This window comes from Pithys albifrons, chromosome 3 (assembly GCF_047495875.1).
Source record: "Pithys albifrons albifrons isolate INPA30051 chromosome 3, PitAlb_v1, whole genome shotgun sequence".
Taxonomy (NCBI): domain Eukaryota; kingdom Metazoa; phylum Chordata; class Aves; order Passeriformes; family Thamnophilidae; genus Pithys; species Pithys albifrons.
Genome location: NC_092460.1, coordinates 27993339 through 28015676, shown reverse-complemented (window position 1 = coordinate 28015676; position 22338 = coordinate 27993339). Strand labels below are relative to the sequence as shown.

At 40.9% G+C, this 22338-nt stretch overlaps 1 protein-coding gene across 1 annotated transcript in view; it reads right to left on the bottom strand.

Moving 5' to 3' along the window:
* Positions 1–1336: 1336 nt before the first annotated feature.
* The window catches only part of AGK (acylglycerol kinase), a 41414-nt gene continuing 20412 nt past the window's right edge, over positions 1337–22338 (bottom strand). Inside the window, exons 6-15 of the mRNA XM_071551150.1 lie at positions 21426–21458; positions 19356–19450; positions 17293–17362; positions 16472–16551; positions 14393–14450; positions 12050–12194; positions 10862–10959; positions 8162–8232; positions 3783–3867; positions 1337–1817 (exon numbers count right to left, since the gene is read on the bottom strand). Coding sequence (XP_071407251.1) covers positions 1680–1817; positions 3783–3867; positions 8162–8232; positions 10862–10959; positions 12050–12194; positions 14393–14450; positions 16472–16551; positions 17293–17362; positions 19356–19450; positions 21426–21458 — 873 coding nt within the window. The 3' untranslated portion in view covers positions 1337–1679. The remainder of the gene's footprint in view (positions 1818–3782; positions 3868–8161; positions 8233–10861; positions 10960–12049; positions 12195–14392; positions 14451–16471; positions 16552–17292; positions 17363–19355; positions 19451–21425; positions 21459–22338) is intronic.

Here is a 22338-nt window from a genome sequence, read left to right as displayed (position 1 = left end):
AAACACATTGCTGATTTTATTACAGAAATATCAGCTTCAGGTGAAACTCTGCTGGTGGGAACTGCCCCTGACTCTAAACGAGCCAGTGGCTGCAGAGCAACATTCCAGGTGTCTCTGTGGCAAGCAAAAAGAGCAAAGCACAGCCAACATGTTCCTTGGAGACTGAACCAGGGGTCCACTGGGCACTCTTAACTGTGGCAAACCAAAAGAAAGACAGCACAAAACACATCCTAACACCAGCATAACTATTAAAAAGAACTAGCAGGCTTCTACTCCCTTAGATCTTAGTCAGGAATCGTAGAATAGTTAGGGTTGGAAGGGACTTTAAAGAGCACCTAGTTTAGGTACTTAGTTTCTTCACAGAATAGTCTAGGGAAGGTGAGCATTCCGTGCAGTTCCAGCATCATGCAGAAACCCAACACTGCTTTGCCTTTCAAGGCATTTTTCCTTTATGAAGTCTCCAGCAGAGGATGCTAGTGGAACAGCATGTAGCCAGTCCTTAACAAAGCTGCTGGAAGTCAATTCACTAATGTTTGTATTTTGATTACAGCAAACTTAGACTAGATCACAGTGTAACACAGGGACTACAGGCAACCAACAATCACATCAGAAAAATAAGGATGAATTTTTTTTCTTCCAGTAAGCAAGGCAGAATCATGTGAATTTATAAGTTACAATAGGAAGGGGAACACATAACCTTGCCGAAGTCAGTAATAATTCCTTTCAGCAATTAAAGCGAAGCTATAAACAAAAGCTCAGAAAAACAACAAAACTAATTAAAGTACTGAGGCTCAAGGGGATGTAGGTTGCATAAAGAGTGGTGAGCACTGTTTACATTAGAAGAGAGCAACCAGGCACAATGAATAATTAAAGTTATTTGGATGCCCTTATTTGTGTTATACTACTACAGGAAAAAAAGGAATACTTACAAGAAAAGACTCATTCAGCTTGTTAAAGAGTCTTTCCACATGTACTTCATACAGCTTTGGGTTTCCAATTTGCTTCTGTGTTAATGTACCTGAACTTGATCAAAGGTATATATTTCTACTATATTATTACTGGAACTCTTGTGCTGTTGAATCTGGCAAGATGAAAAAAATTAACATAAATACCTTATCCAGATACAAATGGGGATTTTTAAACTTGGTCTAAATCTCTGTATCACTCATCTCGAATTTATTTTGTGACTGAGTAGACAACAAACCACCTGTTTTAATGTGGCAATTCCAACATTTCATAGAATTCCTTAGCATCAGTCACCCAAAAATAATTTTTTTCCAGGATTCCAGGTTTTGCAAGATTTATATATGGATCAAGTAGACTTAAACTCTTGGAATAAAAGAACAAGTGTGCTTTCATTTTATTTTAATACACAATTGCATTACAGCGGTAGTATCTGGCACACAGCACTCAGCCTGCAGTGCTGCAAATGGAACACTGATGACTTCTCAGGGGGCAAAACATGCCATCGAGTTAACATGCATTTCTCAGAATCTTCATTTGCATTTTTAACCCCTTTGAGGCCAGCCAAATCATCCACTTCCAATGGAAGTACCTTGAGCTTAAAAATAGCCTACAGGCTTATTAGTCTGGTGGGGTTAATCAAGTTAGTGAGGTCTCATGCACCTTGAAGAGACCCTGGTAAGACTAGTACACACTGGCCCCTTTGATGTGAATTCTCACTGTACTGCTGCATGGAGCATCTGCTCTCTGATTCTGGGATCACAGAAGAACTGGAGTTTCCGGGGTAACAGCTTCACCTCCACAGGCATAGCTTCATACTCCTCGTTATCAATGCCAAAGGATCCCTCAGTGCCCTGTGTGCACATTAACAATTAAACATCAAACATGTTATTTCAGCAATGCTGATACCAAATTTTACCAATGGATTACAGCTGAATACTTAGCTGAGTTTCAACCAGGATGACGACCCTCCCTGTGCCTTCCAGTCCATTTGCTCTCCACAACACAGGCAGAGCTATCCTTCACATAATATATTAAGAGTCTGTTGTGTAAGATTTTACCTCACTTAGTTGCTAATTAGTGATAATTAAAGGCTAAGAAGCTTTAATGACCCACATTGTTTATACTGAAGGATTCTTTGGTATTGGAACTACAATTATATGCACTTAGATCTTAGTCTGCCAGTGGTGACACAAGCTAATCTGCAGAAGTGCCTGTTAAGTAATTCCTATTAAATCCATGTTACAAACCCCTTTCTGGTATTGTTTCACTATATTGATCTGAAACATGAGATGCAAAGTACTTCACTGGTCAGGAATTACTCAGCAGCAGAATTTTCTGAAGTGTTTTCTTTAATGCTGATAAAGTCACCTGTGATTAAAAGCATTCATCAAAATGGCAACTGACTTTACCTTAGAAACAAATTCAGTGACTGCTTTGCCTGCACTTGACTCAAGGAAGGGCTGTGTTATGTGGATACTCAGACTAACTCCAGGTGAACTAATACACCAGAACAGTACTGATTAGAGAAACTAGTATAGGTTCTGGAAGTCAAGAGGTACAGCAAAGTGGTCCACATGAATCAACATAGTCTTCCTCTCTGCAAAGCTGGTGAGACTCCTCTGAGCTGCCTCCAGTTCCTTTATCAGAGCTAGGTCATCGAGTGGAGCAGCACTGCTTTGTGCCATGCACACATGTTCTGAGCAGCCGCTGCAGTAGGAACAGCTTGTTTTATACCACAACCCCTACTTATGGCTCAGTCGTACTAAGCCCAGCTCTCCAGAGTATTCTTTCAGAATCACAAAACTGCCACAATATGAATTTGATGCAAGGATTAACATTTGATGCAGGGTAATCATGACATCGTAATTCACGATCTTCACTTGGTAATCATGACATCGTAATTCATGATCTTCACTTGGTAGCAACAGATTTTTTTGGCACATTCCAATTAATATGGAATTATTTTGCCAAATGATAGATCACTTGAAGACAGAAATTATCTCTGAGGTGGATTTCAGGTCCTTATAAAAACAAGAAACTATCCTCCCCAGGGCTGCGATAACAGCATCTTCTTTCTCAGAGGCAGGAAAAGACAAATCTAAACATAGGCAGGCACAGTTTTGTCTTCTTCCTCAGCCTCATTGATTCAAAGTTTTGAGCCACTTCCTTATACTGATCTGAGCCTCATTGCCTTGTCTCACCCTCCTTGGTCTCTATCAGGCTTCTAATATTTTTTTTCTCTACAGCACAATCCCTTCTGGGGCAAAATGTACATGTCTTCAGTGCTAAGGAGAAGATCTGCATATCACAGAATGGCTCAGGTTGGAAGGGACCACACTGCATCATCTGGTCCAGCCTTCTTTCTCAAGCAGGCTCATGCTAGAGCACAGAGCATAGGATTACATCCAGACAGTTCTTTAGTATTTTCTGTGAGGGAGACACAACCTCTCTGGGCAACCTGTTCAAGCATGCACTCACTCATATAGTAAAGAAGTTCCTCCTCATATTCAGGAGCAACTTTCTGTGTATATGCAATATACCTGAGTAAAAGACCCTCTACAACCATCACCACTGTTTTTATAGAAGACCTGCCACTATTTACTTGCATAACAAAGCTTTCCCTCAGCTTTACAGACCACCTGGGGAACTCCAGTATATGTTTCCTGGCTAGGGACTCCTATGCTGCACTGGGCAACTGAGTGTTTCACTTGCAGTATAATCCATTTCCCAGATTTGGAACAGGAAATTCTTAATGTGCATCATCAAGAAGGTATAAGAAAATAAAGTGAAAGAGTTTTTCCATCTGTGTTTCTCACCTCTGGAAGTTGCAAGATGCATCTGCTGGCTTGAATGCACTGACTCCCTTCAGGACACGTATGTGGGTCACGCATCTTTTGACTTCTGTTCAATCCAAGAAAGAGGTAAGGTAAGGACCTGTTTCTCTTGGAGACAGCCTTCTTTAGGGATGACATTTCATTATGGGGTAGTAAAACACTACACATTTGGTAAACTTAGAGGTTATGTATATATACAAATATTTGTGGGTTTAACTGTGAGAAAGTAAAAATAGACCTTTCCTCTTCTGCTGCAGTCAACACATATCCGTATGCACTGACAGCATCCAACCAGCTTCTACTCTGAGCTTGCTGAATATATTTGAACATAGTTTTGCATATTTAGACATAGAACAGAGTTTTGTGCTTGTCACTTACATGCTAAACTGTTCACTTCCTGCAGTGACTACCATCTCCTCATATCCCAGGCACCCACATAACTTACCAGCAACCTAAAGAGCCCTATGCCAAAAAAATGATAGAATTATAGTTGTACTGAACAACTAAATTACCATCTAAAAATAAACAAAAATCCCACTCTTCATATCAGCACCAGTCAGAGTGTCATTTCTTACCAGCTGCTTTTATATCATTCTTGTGAAGAAACTCCCAGCAACTCATGATTTTATCCATTCTAAGTAACATATCCAGTATTGTCAGGTTCTTTCTCCTGGTACCTCTGAGATTCTTATTTATGTACTGTACTTAGAGAATTGCTGCTTTCTTTCCTACCTCTGTGGATGTCAAATGGGAGCACATAGAAGGAACATCTTAGAAAGCAGGTGGTGCAAGTGCCACGTGGTCTTTTTCAAGATATAGGATGCTGTCCTGTCACTGGATCAGCTGTTACAGAACAGCAGGTTGTGATTCCTTTTCACCACATGTACTGCTGCCGAATGAGCACAAGCTCCTGGGTGTGCTGACCTGCCTCTGGCCTCCTGACTAACAACACCCATCACCTTTGACTGTCCACTGACAAAAGGCACACCATACTCCACCCAGTAAACTCTCAGTTTGGGCCCCTCTCCAGACAGCAACACACAAATAGCAAAGAGGACAAGCAGAGAATAGCAGTGTTCATACATCACAGCTCTCAAACATGGCAGAATTATCACAGATATTCCTCTGACAGGCGGTGCCAGCTGTCCCCAACTTTTGCATCTACTCCATAGATTGATATGAAAGAAAAGTGTATTTAAATATTGCCCAAAGAAAAGAACTCACAAAAACATGTCAGAATCTCCCTATACACCAAGTCTTCTATGCCCAGAGGAATCCAAGTGCTTCTTAAAATCACACAAAATCCCAGAGAAAGAGCATGAGAAGCAAGGCTTGAAACAGGAGATGATAATCAAAGACAAAGGAAGAAAAGCTGAGATACCAAAGGAAAGGTCAGGGAAGGACAGAAGCAATATTAACTGTGGAAAGTTTGGTTTTAATCAAATATGTATAGAGTAAAAGATTGATGAGTGACTGTGAGGGAATTCAACATCCTCCAGCAATATAAATTATAAATCATTGATGGCATGCAATACTGTCAGTTTATACAGTGCTGTACAAACAAGCAGCAAGAGTCCCCACTTAAAGTTTAACCAGCTTGGAGTTTGACAGTTAAGGTCCTACATATAGCACTCTGGTCAGCAAGCAGATTTTTCTGGTTAATGAAGGCAAATGAAGCTCTATTGAGATGAAATCATGGGGTCAAGAGAAAGAGCCAAGACATGGAACTAAATATCAGTCAAAGGAGAAGCAAATAGACACAGCTCCATTGCAGTGATTGTCCCTCCAGTGGCCCAGAATAAAAGGATCAGAATTAATTTCCATTAGATTTTGCTCCTTACTCAAGACAACAGCAAGGTGAAACAGGAACAAGACCGAAAAGTCTAAAAGCAACTGTTTCCATTGATTCTTGCAACCCACTCCATAAGCTGAATCACAAAAATACAGGCAGAGACAGAACCACAATGCCTACTGCACATAACACACAACTGTAACCTTGTTTTCATGGCCAGAAGCAGCCAATGTTAAATGATTCATAGTAAGCCCTCTAACCAAAAAACACCCAGTCCAGTCTTCTGCACTGTAGCTGCTAACTATATTCATGCCCTCAAGTGACAGCTCTCAATACTTTCATATACAGAATCTAAACTGGCTACCAAGATGTGGATTACTGATGCTACACTTTCCATCCCCGCTCTCCTTCCCTCCAGCACTTCTTAGTAAGCACTGCATTGTAACCACATCTTCTTCCCCCACCTTAAACATCAGCTCTACCCCTTCTGCAGATGCTCTTTTTCACACAAATCTGATCCACAGCCAGAGGGCACTTCTATACATCTGGGACGACCTGCTCTTTTCTTAGAAATCCAACAGCATTTGCCTTCCAGCACTCTGATGCACCCCCACACCTCCCCCCTACACACACTGCCTGCCACCTGCATGGTAGTTTCCTGCTGGATTTGTGGTTTCCTCTGTGTAACCCATCAGTTTTCATCAGCTCACGTCAGTGCTCTCTTCAATATAAAAAAACCTTTGCCATCTGCACTAATAAGGCATTTCCCAAAAAATCTTTTAAACTCTCCAATTTCTGGTGGAGTTTTAACTATGCATTAAAAAAAAAGAAGAAAAAGAAAGAGGTTCTTCACGTATTTCCAAAGACAAATCCCGTTGGTGCTGGGCAATGGGGAGCCTCTGATAATGGGCTTGAGTCAAACCTGGCTGCCAAAAGCACAGTGGAATCTCTGAACACCCTGATTCTGCCTTGCAAAAACAGGGCACATTTTTTCTGTTCTGACTCCTCTCTGTACAACTAACCAGTTCCTCTTGCTGCTCCCCCACCCCATACAGCCCTGCCTCTCTCTCTTTGTTACCTGTAGACTTTAGGGCACTATTTAATCAAAAGAGCTTGTTTCTCTGAACTTTGCTTGAACAGCAGCTCAAAGCTTTGGGTACTGCCTCTAATTAGCTCTAGACAGCAGGGCAATGTTAATGCCCATGGGAGACTTTTTATGCATGACACTGTAACTGCAGTTGGAAAATATGCCATAATACTGCGGGAAGCATGTCCAGTCCACACGGGAGACATTATTTACAGTGGGAATACACTTGAATATGCCTCCCTTAAACCACACAAATTCATCTACATCATTTCCACTAACAAGTGTTTGAGAACCCAGTACAGCAGCTTCTTTGTTTCCCTTCTTTAGGAGACCAGATTCCACTGGCTTCTAAAAGGAAAACCTCCTCCCCCTTTCCCTCTGTAGCCTTCAAAACAAATATTCCAGTCCCAAGCAACCTATCATCCACATGGGTCAGGCAATTTAAAAGCAGTTGCAGGTGATAAGCTGACCTACACTGCGTGCACAGGTCAGAGGCTTGTGGGACACTCAAGTAATAGGTCTGCAGCTGTCACTGGTACCAAAAACAAGAGACGCCAGCAGGAATTACTAGGGTGATGACAAACAGGTAAAACTGTGCTAAAATCCTCCCATTGATTTCACTAGAGGGAGCTCTAGACTTAGAAAAAGGCAAATAAAAAGGCCATAGCAGACAGCACTCTTGGATTTAGCAGGAAAATCAGTTGCTGGTAAAAACTGCACTGAAGATGCAACGTATTTGAGAGTGGGACTGTATGAAAGAGCTGTAAAAAGCAGCTTTGATTTGCATCTGGTGAGAGCAGGAGGCACAAGAGCACTACAAGACAACACAACATCACAAGCACAAAGGAAGTGTTCACTTCTCTACTTTCATACCTACAGCCTTCTTACTTCATGTACAAGCAGCACCAATGCATTTGCTTAAAGTCCCTGTTTAAATTCACATCTTTCAAAAGTTCTTCCAGCTCAGACATAATTTCTCACAAGAGTTGTTTAGGAAGCTTTTCCCTTAGAAGCAGGGCCTGAATAATCACAGTTCAAAAATTTCAGGTATCACTGCTACAAATGTTATCAGCTCTGGGACTCACCTCCCAATCCACTGGGTAGCCAGGGCTAAAAGATTCTGGGGATAAGTCTGCATGGCTGTCTATAAAACTTGGTTATGACAGTAATATACAAGTAGTACTGACTTATAGTAATGGGGGGAAAGATAAAAGGTATAACCAACTCAGAAGCATGGAAGAACTCCAGGTTCTGGATACTGACACTCCAAGTTCTGGAGTTCTGCCTTGTTTACAGAAAGAGAACGTAAGAATTTTAAAGGACAAAATCATTAATTCTCATGAAGCATTACTGACTGGTGTCCTTTGCAGTCCTCTGCTTCTGAACTTTGCAGCACAAGATTAGAGAAAACCAGTTTTTCCAAATTTGTGCTCTGACTCCTATGGAGATTCTGTCACCTTTTCACAGCCTTCCCATACTCACCCTCTGTGAACAAACTCTCCTTTGCTGACAGCATCTGCTTCAATGCAAATGTCCATGAAGTCTTCAGTGCGCTGTGCAAAAAAGGATTCAGAAATCGAGCAGTTAACATCTGGAAATGCCACACCCATGATACTGCAATATGTGCACACAATGCCCCATCCTTTGTCCTGCAAAAGGAAGCAGAAGATGCATTTCTGCACTTCATGTTTTTTGTTTTCGAATCTCAACCTGAGATTTAAATTATTGACAGTATTTTCCCATTGATGAATATTCAATAAATACCATAAGAAACGAAATAACAAGTCACCCATTTGGCTTCTTGTCACATTTAAAGACAATAGCACATCCCTTAGGTTTACTAATTTGCTTTCTATTCAATGGGTCTTTCATGAATTTAAGCAATAGTACAATGATACAACATTTGGCCACCAAACACTACAGTAAGAGAATTTTAAACAATACAAATTGGAAATCAAAGTGTCCTTGATATCAATCCTTTAAACCACTTACTTTGCTTCTTTCCTACCCTTAAACTGAGTATACAGGAAAGCTTTTTCCAGGAAAGCCACTTTGATTAAGATGCAATTTATTTTTTTTCTTTCTTTTAACATTTCTGTCCTGGCAGAAGTCCTAGTGCAGACGCAATCAAAATGACAAAAGTAAAAATAAATGCATCTATTAGTGTAACTTAGTTTATTTGCTTTTCTGCAGAGGTAGTCTTGGCACTGTCTGACCTGCATCTGTATGGCTTTTATCAGCTTCCATACAACAGGGCAGCCTAGACATGAATGCTAGGTGAGACAGAGAGACAGGAGTGGCTGACAGTGGTCAGCATATATGGCCTGGTATCGATTCAAGGGAGCTGCTATTCGGCTTTGATGGCCACAGGGACAATGGCTTCAAGAGTGGGAGTTACAGGCAGTTATAAGGGCTCCATAGTTGTAGAAAAAAGACTCAGTATCAAGATACTTCCAGCTTTAGAAACAGAAAAGTACAACTGGTCTAACATAAACTTGTCCATTTTTTTAGGACACGTAAGAGACCTGAGAACCCTACATCACTTCTTTTTTACAATACCGGTATTAAAGTGAATCTTGAAGGCAAAAAGGAGAAAAAACAAACAGAAAAGACATAATGGCTAGTTTGTGGCTTTTGGAAAGTTTTTCAGTTCTTGGTAGGTCTGTTTTCACTTTACATCTCTGACTCCCATCCAGTTCAGCAACCAAAACTCTCATGTTCAAGAGTCATTCAGAAACCACTAAAAAACCAAACACCCAAATCCTAGTCTCTGTTTAGCTTCCACCATTACTAAGACACTGACAGCCCAAATTGTAAGCACTGATGAAAAAGAAACTAACATTCATATGGTACATTCTAAGGAGAAAATAGGAGAAAATGTTAAAGACTATATTAGCATAAGTCCTGTGGGGAGGGAGCTGGGGTTGTTTAGCCTGGAGAAGAGGAGGCTCAGAGGTGACCTCAGCACTGTCCAGAACTACCTGAAGGGAAGTTCTGGCCAGGTGGGGGTTGGTCTCTTCTCCCAGGTACTCAGCAATAGGACAAGGGGGCACAGGCTCAAGCTCTGCCAGGGGAAATTTAAGTTGGATATCAGAAAAAAATTCTTTACAGAGAGAGTAATCAGGCATTGGAATGGCCTGCCCAGAGAGGTGGTGGATTCACCATCCCTGGAGGTTTTTAAACTGGGATTGGATGTGGCACTGAGTGGCATCATCTAGTAAATGGACTGGAGTTGAACCAAGGGTTGGGCTTCATGATCTCGGAGGTCTTTTCCAACCGAACAGATTCTATGATTCTATCATTCTGTTTCATAATTTTTGTCTGATCCTACAAGGCAACATCAATATAACCCAAATTTTCATGTTCTTAAAGACCCTGAATTCTGAGCAAGAAATATGTTGTGGTAAGTTCAGCACCTCCTATTAATCTGGGTGTAGTGGCAATGGTTTCCTGCAGCCATGATGAAGACATGAAGGGAAGGTCACCAGTTCTGGATCACTATGTTAGCATTTTCCAGTAAAATTAAAGACTGACATGCATCCAAATAGCTTTCACAGCATGAAATTGCACCAAAACATAGACATAAGCCAAAGACAGGTTTTAAAACAATGAATGAGCAGCATGAACATGCAGAGAAGGTTATGATAGGAACAGTTCCTTTGCTGCTTTGGTTCTACTTTTCCACAACAACCAGCATTTCCTCTCCTTCAAATCAGTGTAGCTCCTGTCCTTACCCTAGTTCTAGTTCTTTTTAACTCTTTGCTCTGCAAGTCAAAAAAAAGAGAAAAAGGTAAAATTCCAGCCAGACATTCAGGCTCAGCTCCCTTCTAGCATCAGTTGATAAAATAGAATCACTCTTACATGGGTGATCACTCTCACATGGGAGAGGAAAGAATGGAATGCCTATTTTGATGCTTCGTTTACTCATGGGAAATCCTAAAACTTCTGTTTGACTAATGAAAGGTTGTACAAATTCTTCCTGAGCCCACTACATCCTAGTTTTACATTGGTCTCCAATGCTTTTACACTGGCTCTGAATCTTGCCTATTCCTGAATTAAGTCATGGGCCTCTCCTTGCATGAGGCTCCAAGTTTTATTTATATAGACACAAGAATGGAGTTTAACAAGAAAAGAAGACTGTGGGCAGCCCGTATTTGGAATCCTGTAATATTATGGTCTTACTGTTAGATCAAGCTGCCTGTTCCGAGTTGCAATGGAAAGCTCAATGGTGGATAGCTTCAGTTCTTCCCAGTCCTCTCGGGTTACCTCCCGGGGGATTTCTGCATATCAAGAGGAGAAGACATCAAACATTAAGTGGAATTTAATTACACAGATCATTATGAACCATGAAACATCAATGCCAGACATAAAAATAATCGTGGCCACTAGTTTTGATTCTTAAAAATGTCAAAATCTTAAAAAAGGAAAAAGGAGCTCGGGAGTACTGAAGAAAAGAAAAACATACCATCAGCATTCACACAGTAGCAGAAAAGACTGTCAAGCACAGTACATGGCAGCCCTGTGAGTCCTTATGCCCAGGGATTGACAGATCTCCTGGGCTAGTGACAGGAACATTTAGAAAACACGTGCAGTGTTGCTACAAAAAACAGGGGCATCTGATATTCAGGATGCTGTGGTAACATGTATTTTCTATAGGAGGAAACTTCACGGTTCAGTTCTCCTATACAGGTCACTTAATTCATGATTCTGTATGAACTACCTCTGCTCGCCAAGAAGAAACAAGGTCTTTGCATCACACCAGACTGCACAAAATACACACTCTCCCTCCTGTGGCCTGCCAGGTACACTGCCCAGGCAAGACCCCACCCAAGGCAAGAACACAGAGACGAAAGTTTATAGTACAGAGAGAAATTTAATGTACTATGAGAAACTCAGGGCTTCTGCAAGGCCCAAATTTTACTGTTCTATTTTAAGTAACATTTGTTGCTCTGTGTCAGCAACAGTCCCACCGTGGAAAACAAGGACTGCTCCTCTCTCACCAGCTCACTAAGAGGCCATTCCACTGGAACATGATTTCAAGAAGCTCAACCAATAGTGCCAAGTTTTCCCTATGGATGCCTCCACAGCAATGGCAAGCAACTCTGAGTGCCAGGAATGCCCTGGCTTCTTTACAAATCAATCTTTGTTTATGAGACCACAAGCACTGGTAGGACTACTCTGTTCCATTTCTGGCAGATACCACTGTAACTATCTTGACAAAATCACAGTTTTAATAAATAATAATAAATAAATTATAGTAATAAAAATGAGAGCAGATAGTAAAGCAGACACTCCCACTACACACACACCTCAATCTGTTAGAGAAGCAGAACCTGCCTGTGAGTTTATGCCAAAATATACACAGCTCACCTTTTGGAGATGACCAGTATGAGCGAAGCCGTCTGTAAAGCCTCACATACAAAGGAGGTCTTGATGGTTTCTCCTCTGGCTCTTCTGGAGGTCTCTCAGTTGGGCCCACATACATGAGAGCAGCTTGATGTTTCTGAGGCCACTCCTTCAATTTACATGAAAAGACAGCAGATAAAAGGCATTTTGTTTACCACCTGCCTGTTCATTCTGTTTAGTCCTGTAACCTATTTATTCTGTGCTCCCAAGTACTCCCGAGGACTACACAGACATGACATCTTTGCAGCTTCAAAAAGGTTAACCCACACTCCCCAGGTCCACTAATCTACTCCTTCCCCACAGAAGTGAGGCATTTTCCCCTCTGTGATCAGAGGGTAAAGGGATGTTTTCTTTGCTGCTGATGTGTGGCAAGGTGACACAGCTGCTTCTGGCTGGAGGGAACAACCAAAATCGGCAAGGTCAACATTAATGTCTGAAAGTACAATTGGTTTTTGCACAGCACAAAGGCAACCTCAAAGAGCAATTGCACAGCAGGATCCAGTGCAAACAGACAAAGACAACAGTGCTGCGTGCAGCCAAGGGGCACTAAAACCTGGCAGGCCTTTGTTCTCCAACAAACTCAAACAATCCAGATATGACCTGATAGTCAGGTGTTTATAGACAGCAATACAACAGGTTTTAAGGCAAGTCATGTGAGCTTTATAGAGCATTTTGGGGGGGGGGGGGGGGAAGTACTAACATTATTCCTAGGGATATTTCCTCTAATTTTGAAAATGATTTCTGGAATGCCCCAAACATAGGTCTTAGGTAGGGAATCATTTAATAGGTTTTTAAATGTATATGCTAAAACAAAACAACTAAGAGCCCACATGAACTCGATACAATTATTTTTCTATGTACAAAACATTAGAAGTATTTTTGGATCATATAGCACAGGTTGCTAAGATAATTCACCTCACACCTCTGAGAGTAAGGAAGGATTCCACTATTGTACTTACATAATAAACAGGACAAACCAAGGTTGTACCAGTAGGCCAATACATAAACAACAAATATTAATGATTAAAGGGAAAAGCAGCAATGCTGTGATAATTTAAGCCTGTATTTTTTTGAAGAGATGATAACACTCATAACAATGCCCCTGCCAATATCAGAGGTGAGCCCTTTCCCATTACACTTTTTTCAGCTACAGGTCATCCTGTTTCAAAAGGCAGCTACAGCAAACCCAGAAAATACTAAGTGAGCAGCAGCAAAGACAAGCCAGGAAGAGATCCAGTTCAACAGGTTGGAACCACTTCTCATAGAGATTAACAAAATGATAACACAAGAAGCACATACAGCAATAAATACCACAATTAGGGTACATCAGGTAGAGACTTTTCTATCTTAATAGCAGAAAATGTGGCCAATTCTCTTTAATCTTCAGTAAGTTAAACAGTTCTTTTAAATGTACAATGAATAGCTCCCCAGTGAAATCTCATACCACTGCCCCTAGCTGAGGCTGAGGACTCAACAAAAGTTAGAAAGGGGCTGGAGAGAAATGAAGAGTAGGTTTCTACCTAGAATGCCAGAACACAGAATCATCATCTCCAGCTTCCTGGGGATAGGTTGGGGAAAGAAACCAATCCAACTTTAATGGATACATTAGAATTAAACTCCCCTTTAGAGGAGTCCTATAAAGGAAGCATTGGCACTGTTACAGTCAGCATGACTCGACTGCACAGTCTGATCTACTGCACCACCTCCTGGCTATTTCCACAGCATTTCATGAGGATCCTTACATGTTCACAGAACAGGAAACACATGTGAATGAAAATGCCTCACCTTTCATGCAGGTCAAATTTTAATCTTTTCAGGATTAATTTCAAGCAACAGAGAAGTTTAAGGTGAGATAGAACCTATTATATTCATGTTCATTTTACCACACAAGGAAGCCTGACTATCAATGTGCATGAGCAGTCTAATTACAGACCCTTCTGCCAGATGAATAAATCAGAGTGAAATGTTATCACACGAAAGGCTGTTGAGAAAAGGTGACTGAGCACTTTGGTCCTTATCTTCACCACCAATGCTGCTCACTAGTTTCACAGGGGGTTACTGGCTCCCCCTGGTGATCCTGCAGCAACAGATCTTCAGTAAAGGAATTTTTTTGAGAAGTATTTCTCTTCCCCTTCATCTCTTCTGAAGTAAGTCTATCAATTGGTAGGTTTTTTAACAAGTGCAGTTTCACTCCCATTTTATACTGTTACTAGAATCCTTCACAAAAACTTGCAGATAAATTATACAAAGCAAAGTCAGCCTTTTCATTTCCTATATAAAAACACTTTCATCACAATTAATTTTTACCTTAAATGTACTGAAAAAGTGAGCTGCTTTAGTTTTCAGAGGCCCAAGGTACCAGTACCTGAAAAGAGAACACAAAGAGAATTTCTAAGATATCCAGGGGTCAATACGGGAAAAGGGAAAAACCTTGCATGAAGTCAGAGCACACAGATTTGTTTCTATTGAGTTAATGCTACCTTACAACCTTTAGCTTTTTGATACTCTAGGATAGTTTCTACACATCACCATGAGTTCAGCAGTGACATCCCTTCCCTGATTTACAGATCACCAAAATGCAGTGTATAATCTTCCCTACAGGCAGCAGGACATGTGACTAGCAGAATTTTACCTAGTTATGTGATGACACACTGGTGATGATTTCAAAGTCTGTAGTCTAACAGCTGGTGCTATGCACCTCCACAATATGCAATAAAGCATTAGGCTGGGGGAAACAAACAAAAATCAAAAGCTTCAGTGACAAAAGAACAAAGCCAGGAAACACTCATTTGTCCCAAAGGATTCTCACAACAAAATCAGTGTTGTACAAAATAAAAATCCTACCAGCCACACAACACTGTTTAGATTCTAAAGATGTAACTACAGTTAGGCAGGCTTGGTGCACATTTTAATCAGTGTCTTCCAGCAAACAGGGTCAACACAGCACAGTGAGCACCATTAGCTCAAGAGTCATGCAGATCTAAGGACATCATCAACTACTAAGGTGTGCAAATGTCCCACCACTCCCATCAAGCCATGAAATTGTCTGTAAAATAATAACGTAAAACAGCACCAAGTCTCCAGCAAGACAGTGCTTTGCACAGGGATAGTCAGAATAATTTCTGGAACTTTGTCTTACAGCTTAACGCCCTTTAAGTAGGTGCCTTCTTTTCAATAAAAGATCTCTCATGGGGACCAAAAGCAGAGGAAGTGGAGGAAGTATAAGAACAGGACAAGCACATGTGATTCTTGTTCCAAGCAGACTTTGACCACCCATTCATTTGTGGCTGAAGCGCTTTCCAAGCTGGGCACATTTTCTCTGCATTAGAAAACATTCACGGAAAGGGATGAGGTTTGAGGATGTTCATGTTGTCTCACACTCAAAAGGTGCTGTCATGCCTCCAGCACTGAGTCCAAAGGGAACTGCTGCAGGAAAAGATGTGAAGGCTGGCACTAGGAAAAAAATAGGGCATGGGCAGGAAGTCTAGTAAGAGTGCAGGGCAGAGAGAAGCACACTTCCTTGAACTTGGGGCTGCAATTAGCAGGGGAGCCTGCAGCACAGCCAAGTCAGCACCTACACAACCTACTAAGAGTGTCCCTTGCATCCCAGGCACAAACACTGACCATTTACTGCATCTTGCCCACCCCACATTACCTCTCAGACCTCTCAAGTATTTGCCAAACAGACTCCAGAGGTCTGTTACCTCTTCCTTCCTGACAAAGATAGCTCACTCACAAAGCACACAGTATTTCCTTACAGCTGCACTGCATGTGCTGCATTTCCTCCATGAGAGTTTGGGTAGTGAGCTGCTTTGACACTGCTGCTCCCTCACCAGATAATGCTTGTCACTTGATACACAGACATGGAATGTTAAATGTCCATTTGGAGAAAGGCCAATAATTATTAGTTCAGCATTCAGAGAACAGTCATCAGACAGCATGGCCCATGCCATTTCTGGCAGCAACTTAAGGGCATTTCTACTGCATCTGATATCCCTTGTTGGAATTGAGTTACAGAGTCCACATGCATCTTTTCATTGGCAGCTGATGAAAAATAATGGCCTATTACTTTACTTAGACTTTACTCAAGGGACAGATTTCCCCCGCTACAATCCAAATAAAGTTCCAGAAGAGGATACCATAAGGCAAGAAGACAGTAAATACCTAAAAGAACAGATCAGCACCAGGTAAGGGTTTATTTTGAATTACAAAAATGCTGATACACCTGACACTTCCACGTGTGTAATGCCAGACTGAACAAGAGTGAGTGCCTCTGCCTGTCAAATGCCTACACTCAAAAAAAGACTCACTTAAGTAAGGGAGGGATATGTCTTTTTGGCAACTGATGCTAAAAAAGGCACAGTTTAAAAAAACGTATTTTCTTACTTGCTAACTTTAACTCCTGCATCTCTGTAAGAGCCCCATCTTAAACTAGAGACTGCAAACACAGGCTGTTCCTTTTCTCCCTGTAAAGAAAAATAAGGATTGCAAAATTACTCTCTTGTTTCCAAATTTATTTTCTGAAGTCAAAAAAAATAGCACTTCTAAATAAGAAACGATTTCTGATTAATCCCTAAAGCGAAATTTAACGGAATGAGTATGATAAACACCTAACAGCAATAAAGCTTAGCAGAATTTAAGCACTGTACATTTTATCTGCTCTGAGGAGGAATTTAAGAAGTGAACTTTTGAAGAGTTTGACGGCACACCCAGCAATGTCCACTTCATTTTGTGGGTATTGACAGCCAAAAGCAAGGAGCTCTGCACAGCAACACTACAACACAACAGAAAAATAATATTCAAAAACCATGCAGAGCATGGTCAAAGGTTTTCCTACTTTACATTTTTCAGTTTGTCAAAGAAAGCTATTAACTCCACAATACATATGAATGCATCAAATGAGCTCAGACAGCTATTGCTATCTCTCACACTGCTACAGAAATATCACTGTGACTAAGTTTTGTATTCATCAATACTCTCTGAGCCTCAAAAAAGATGAAGTTCAGGCATTCTAGTGTTTTCTCCCAATTAGACTGTCTGATGTCATAGCACACAGTGGAAAAAATTACCACCACCAGAACTGCTGCTATCATAAACCAAATTTCATAACAGCATTACACAGAGGAAAAGCAATTCATGTAAACATAAAAACACGAGAATAGGAAAGTTTTAGGAATGTTGAGTTCCAAGTAAGTAGATGCTTCTACCTTGATTTGCAAGACATCAAGTGGAACTGTCTCTCCCTTCAAAATGGCCAAGGTGGCATTAGTAATATGTCTGCAAAACAAACAGAAAAAAACCCAAAAGAAAACAAACAGGAAAGAAGAAAATGAGTAAGCTTTAAAAATACATTTCTTTTTCAGTAAATTCCACTGCAAGTCCAGGTAGGGTTTTATATCAGCAAATGTAACAACCCCAGGGAGAAGTGTTGTACTTCACTGAAATCAGAAAACAAAATGGGTGGCTGCAACACATAACAAATCTGCATCCTAACAAACAGCAAAATACACAAAAAGCAAAAGGCAATTCTCAGTCTAAGCCTTTCAGAGCTTCCTCCCTCTTCAGCTAACCTGGCAGATCATAAGCCAACCGTGTTACTTGCTGCTTCAGATACTTAACACACTAAGGACCTAAATGGTTTTATTTTAGTGTTAGGGGAGAGCACGAGACTGGTCTTGGCTCACGTGTCTGGGACTGAACTGTATGAGTATGCTAATTTCTTTTGAAGTTGTTAACCAACATAAATCTACCTATCAGCAGTGCTCCCATTCTTTTGGTCTCCATTAAGTTGTGGACAATAGCTAAGGCATTTGTCATTTCAAGCTGTAAAGATTTTGTCATCAAAGTTTTTAAGTCCATTAAATAGTTTACATTCACACCTTGAAGCATATACTTGATTCAAAACCCCTTCCTTGTTTCCAAGTTGGGCAAAATTCAGATTCCACAATACATAAAATTCCAGTGTTTCAGCTGGACAAGCAAAAAATGCAGTTTTCAGATCCAGCCCAATATTCATGTGAATCAGTGGGAGAAATTGCCCTCAGCTTCATTGGGATTACAATACTGAGACAGAGAAGGAAACTTTCTTCCCATAGCCCTTCTTCTCTCCTAACTCTCAAGCTTCTGTAAGATTCCTACACTCCAACGTAAGAGTGCTGAAGGAACCAAATCCAAAATACTTCTTTTAAAAATATCACTTCTGTACTCACACAAGTCAGGTTCTGTTACTGGTGTGGGTTGTTAAGCAGCCTATCAACCAAATTACCTTCAACTTCACCAATATGCTGCAGTCTCACCTGCACAGTTCATTACCTTGGGACAAGATCATTCATTTCAAACAGCTTCTTTAGAACCCAAACATAAATTATTATTTTAATCTTAGCTGCTGATTACAGCTTTGTCCATCTTGCTGAGCTTCAAAGCACTCTGGTAGTTTTAATGAAGGATGTTATGCCAGTTGACTCGTGGGTTTTATCTATGATGGATACCAGCAAGGGTTCCACATAAAAAATGTTAATGAGTTAGTGGGAGAGTGAGACTGAAGAAATTTCAGGAGCAAGAAGAAATATATTTATTAGTATGAAGGGAGAGCAAGGGAACAATCAAAAAGAAATGAAGTGCGGGGGGAAGAAAGATTAGTTGACTAGGCTTTTTACTTCAGAAGTGGACAAAACAATCTTGCAACAAACTGAAATTCAGGGAAAAGGTACTGCAAGATTGGATTGTATCCAGGATGCTGAAGATAAGGTTGTTGGACTGTTGCCAGCATCAGTCCCATCACAGGGAAAAGTCAGTCTCACCCTGCAAAGGTCAGTGATGGGATCCAACCTTTCCCATATTCTTGTACTACTCCTTATTTTGCAGGGGCAAACCAGGTTATATGCAGACTGGTTTCTAGAATTCTTAGACTAGAAAAGGACAGAAAGAGGACTTATTTTTGTCATATTCTTGCTATATGCTTGACATGCTCTTTCTGCTGTTTCTAAAAGGCTGATCCTTTGAATCCCTGTTTTTTAAAAAATCTCTGAGCATCACATAATCACAGAGAAATTAGCCCCAGAAAATTATTGCATGTTCTAATAATACATACATTTCCTTCTTTCAATTTTTAGTCAGTTTTTGGGAATCATTAACTCAGGCAAGTTCAGAGAATCATCAGGCTCTGCCCAGAGACTGCCAACTTCTATATAACACAGAAGAAAAAGAAAAGTATCAAGCTACTAAGAAGCTCTGCTCTTTGAAAACAAACAAACAAACATGTAGTACTTACTGGACTTGGTTTGTGCTCTCAGGGTACAGCGTGTGGCTCAGAGTGCAGGTTTTTCCAAGAGGTATGAATCCTATAGGAATCTTACTGAAGGCAGCCTGGACACATGAGGAGAGTAAATTAACATTTGCATCAGCTGAACGAAGCTTCCTGTGTGGAGAGCACAGCTGTGAGTGGTATCACCCCTTTGGCACTGAGCAGCCAGGCACTTCCTTAAACGAGGCAGTAACACATAATGACTCAGAACATGGCATCCAAAGCTGTGAATCCACCACTGCCAACTGGGTACAAAGGAGCTCTCTGTAATCATTAAGAGCATTGTTACATGCAGGTTGGCAGCCACATCCCACCTAATGCATGGATTCTGTCAGCAATTTGCCATCTTTCTTAATACTGACTGTGGCATCACAAGCTCTGAATCTCATTTACCATTGCAGAAATCCCCTTCTGACAGAGTAACCTTGCATAGCAAAGAGATTTTCTCACTTAAGGAAAGGAAATTAATTGATTCCTCTAGCATTCAAATCATGAAGCAGCAGAAGGCCTAATTTTTGAAAGTCATTGACAATGTTGTTTTCCTGTACCACAGTTCAGCAAAAGGGCTTGTTGAAGGAGCAAGTTAATACACTATGCCTCGTAATAAACTGTGCTTCTTGAAGCGTGTCAGCAAATCAGTGTAAACTACCATATATCACAGTGTACCATCTCCCTCCTGGGCACTGCTGCCAGCAGCACCAGGATACTGCCAATCCACACCAACTCAGTAATTCCCATCTCACTGCCCAACCATTCTCCCTTGCTATCTCCATGCCACCTGTGACTCTTAATGCATCTCAAGCACCCTCCCCTCATTTTCCTCAGAACTGTTTTACCGTGTGCAGATAAGAGGCTGTTTGCAGCTCATGCAGCCAAGCTCTGCCAGGAATTCTGACAGGAATAATGTTTCTGGAATACCTTGCACAGGCTCTTCTTAACCAGGCAACGGTAGTATGACAAACCCGAGTGAGAAGAGCACAGAGAGAGGGCTGAAGTGCAGATCCCTACTCCTAGGACACAGGGATATGAAGGGGAAGAGGAATTCCCTGGCCAAAGACACAAAGTGACATCGTGGCAATACTACAATGCAGTATTCCACCTGTAATTGTGCTGGATGCAGAATTTCCTAAATTACTGCAAAACAACCCAAGCTACATCAAGACAGTAAATCAAAAAACAGCAAAGAGAAACTAGCCAGTAAAACCACTAGAACTGTTTTTCCACTATCTTCAGATTATAGAGGTCTCAGGAGCCAACTATAGTAATACCAAATTTGAAAAACTGATGTCTCAGAGGTGATACAGCCAGACCTCCTTTAAAAATACTGGCTTGGTTGCAGAGATCCTCTTGTCACATTCAGACAAAGCAAGTGCCTAAACAGACACAATTCTAACTGCCAAGGGTATCATCATAATCTTATCTGGATCATTTAACTGAGTTTTTGCCAGCTCCTGCCAGAAGGTTTTGGGAACAATGATTCCCTTCTTTCTTCAATAACACTGTCCTCCCACTTTAAAAAGAAAAATCTCTCTCATTTCCATCCAGAGCGATCCACCTTGAGAGGTTAAAATTTGTTTAGTGCAGCCATCTGCATAGGTAGATATTCACTGCTTGAAAAAACAGGAGAGCAATAATCCCAAAGCAGTAGGAGTGTGATCATAACTGAATTCAGTTTCAAGCCTGTACAAATATAAGAAAAATATGTCCTTTCGTTCGGTGCTTCTGCCAAACAAAGTGGCATGCACAGCTGGTCCATGGAGCTTTGAAAGTTGAGCATTTGGCTTCTCCACAATCCCTGCTCTGATGCTGGAAACTTCCCAAAGCCATAGTTTGGGAGCCACTGCATCCCTTAGAAAGGGAACGAAGAACAACAGGCAGCATTGCAGGACACTAGCATGGCTGACTTACTATGCACCAAGCTGGCTTCAGATTAGGAAGCAACGTATCTGCAGAAGGCAACTGAGGCCAAGAGATTACCGTGGATGCACAAGATGCTCTTGAGAAATAAACACAAATTTTAAAATGACACTTTCTCACCTCATCTGCTCTGCGGAGAAGTCCAGTTATGACCTGAAAAATATGGGAAATGCTCAGCTCAAAGAATTTTATTTTTCAGTTACCATAGAAAGCTACAAAATTCTTAACCACATTTAGTCTTTGAAAAGATTTAAGAAGCAGACACTCTTTCGTGAAAGGTGCTATGGATGTTTACATGGGAAAGGAGGCATACTCAGCGTGCAAACAGCAGGGTTATGAGTGTGCCCCAGTATATGCTGGCACCATAACCAATGGCAGTGTAAATGTTTTAACACTAAAGAATGCTCTGCACAATGCAAAAATGGCCAGAACAATTAACAATAATCAACTCTAAGGCCAGGAGAAATTTGCAGATGTATTATGACTACTTTCTCTTAAGGTCATTGCATTCATTTAGCAATTGTCTTATGAAACCAGTAGTTAGCATTCCAGGAAATGCTTGAATAAAATACAGTCTTACTTGAAAAATAGAGTATCCCCCAGTTCTGCTGGTAGTTTGCTTCTGTCATTAATCATCTTGACAACAGGCATTTATTAAATACGTACCAAGCTTTGTTATCATTCCCACATAACTTTTAAATTATCTGATTCCCACTTAGCAAAATATGCATTCCTCTTGGGGAGCATACAGATAGGAATGAACTTTGAAACTTAAACCATTACAATTGCATCACACAAAAAGAAAATGTTAGAATCGTGTCTCTCCAAATAGTTGGTTCATTCTAGAACAAAATTCTGGAAGATACTTACATCACACATTCTTTTTGCCCCCACTCCCATCATCACTTTTAGACTAATATCAATTAGCAGAGTATCCCTGTCCCCAGAGATGTAACACTGACACTAAACTGGACAAATCTCTAGTAACAGTTGTTACAGCAATGTTGTAGGTTGTACAGACTCGATCTTCTTG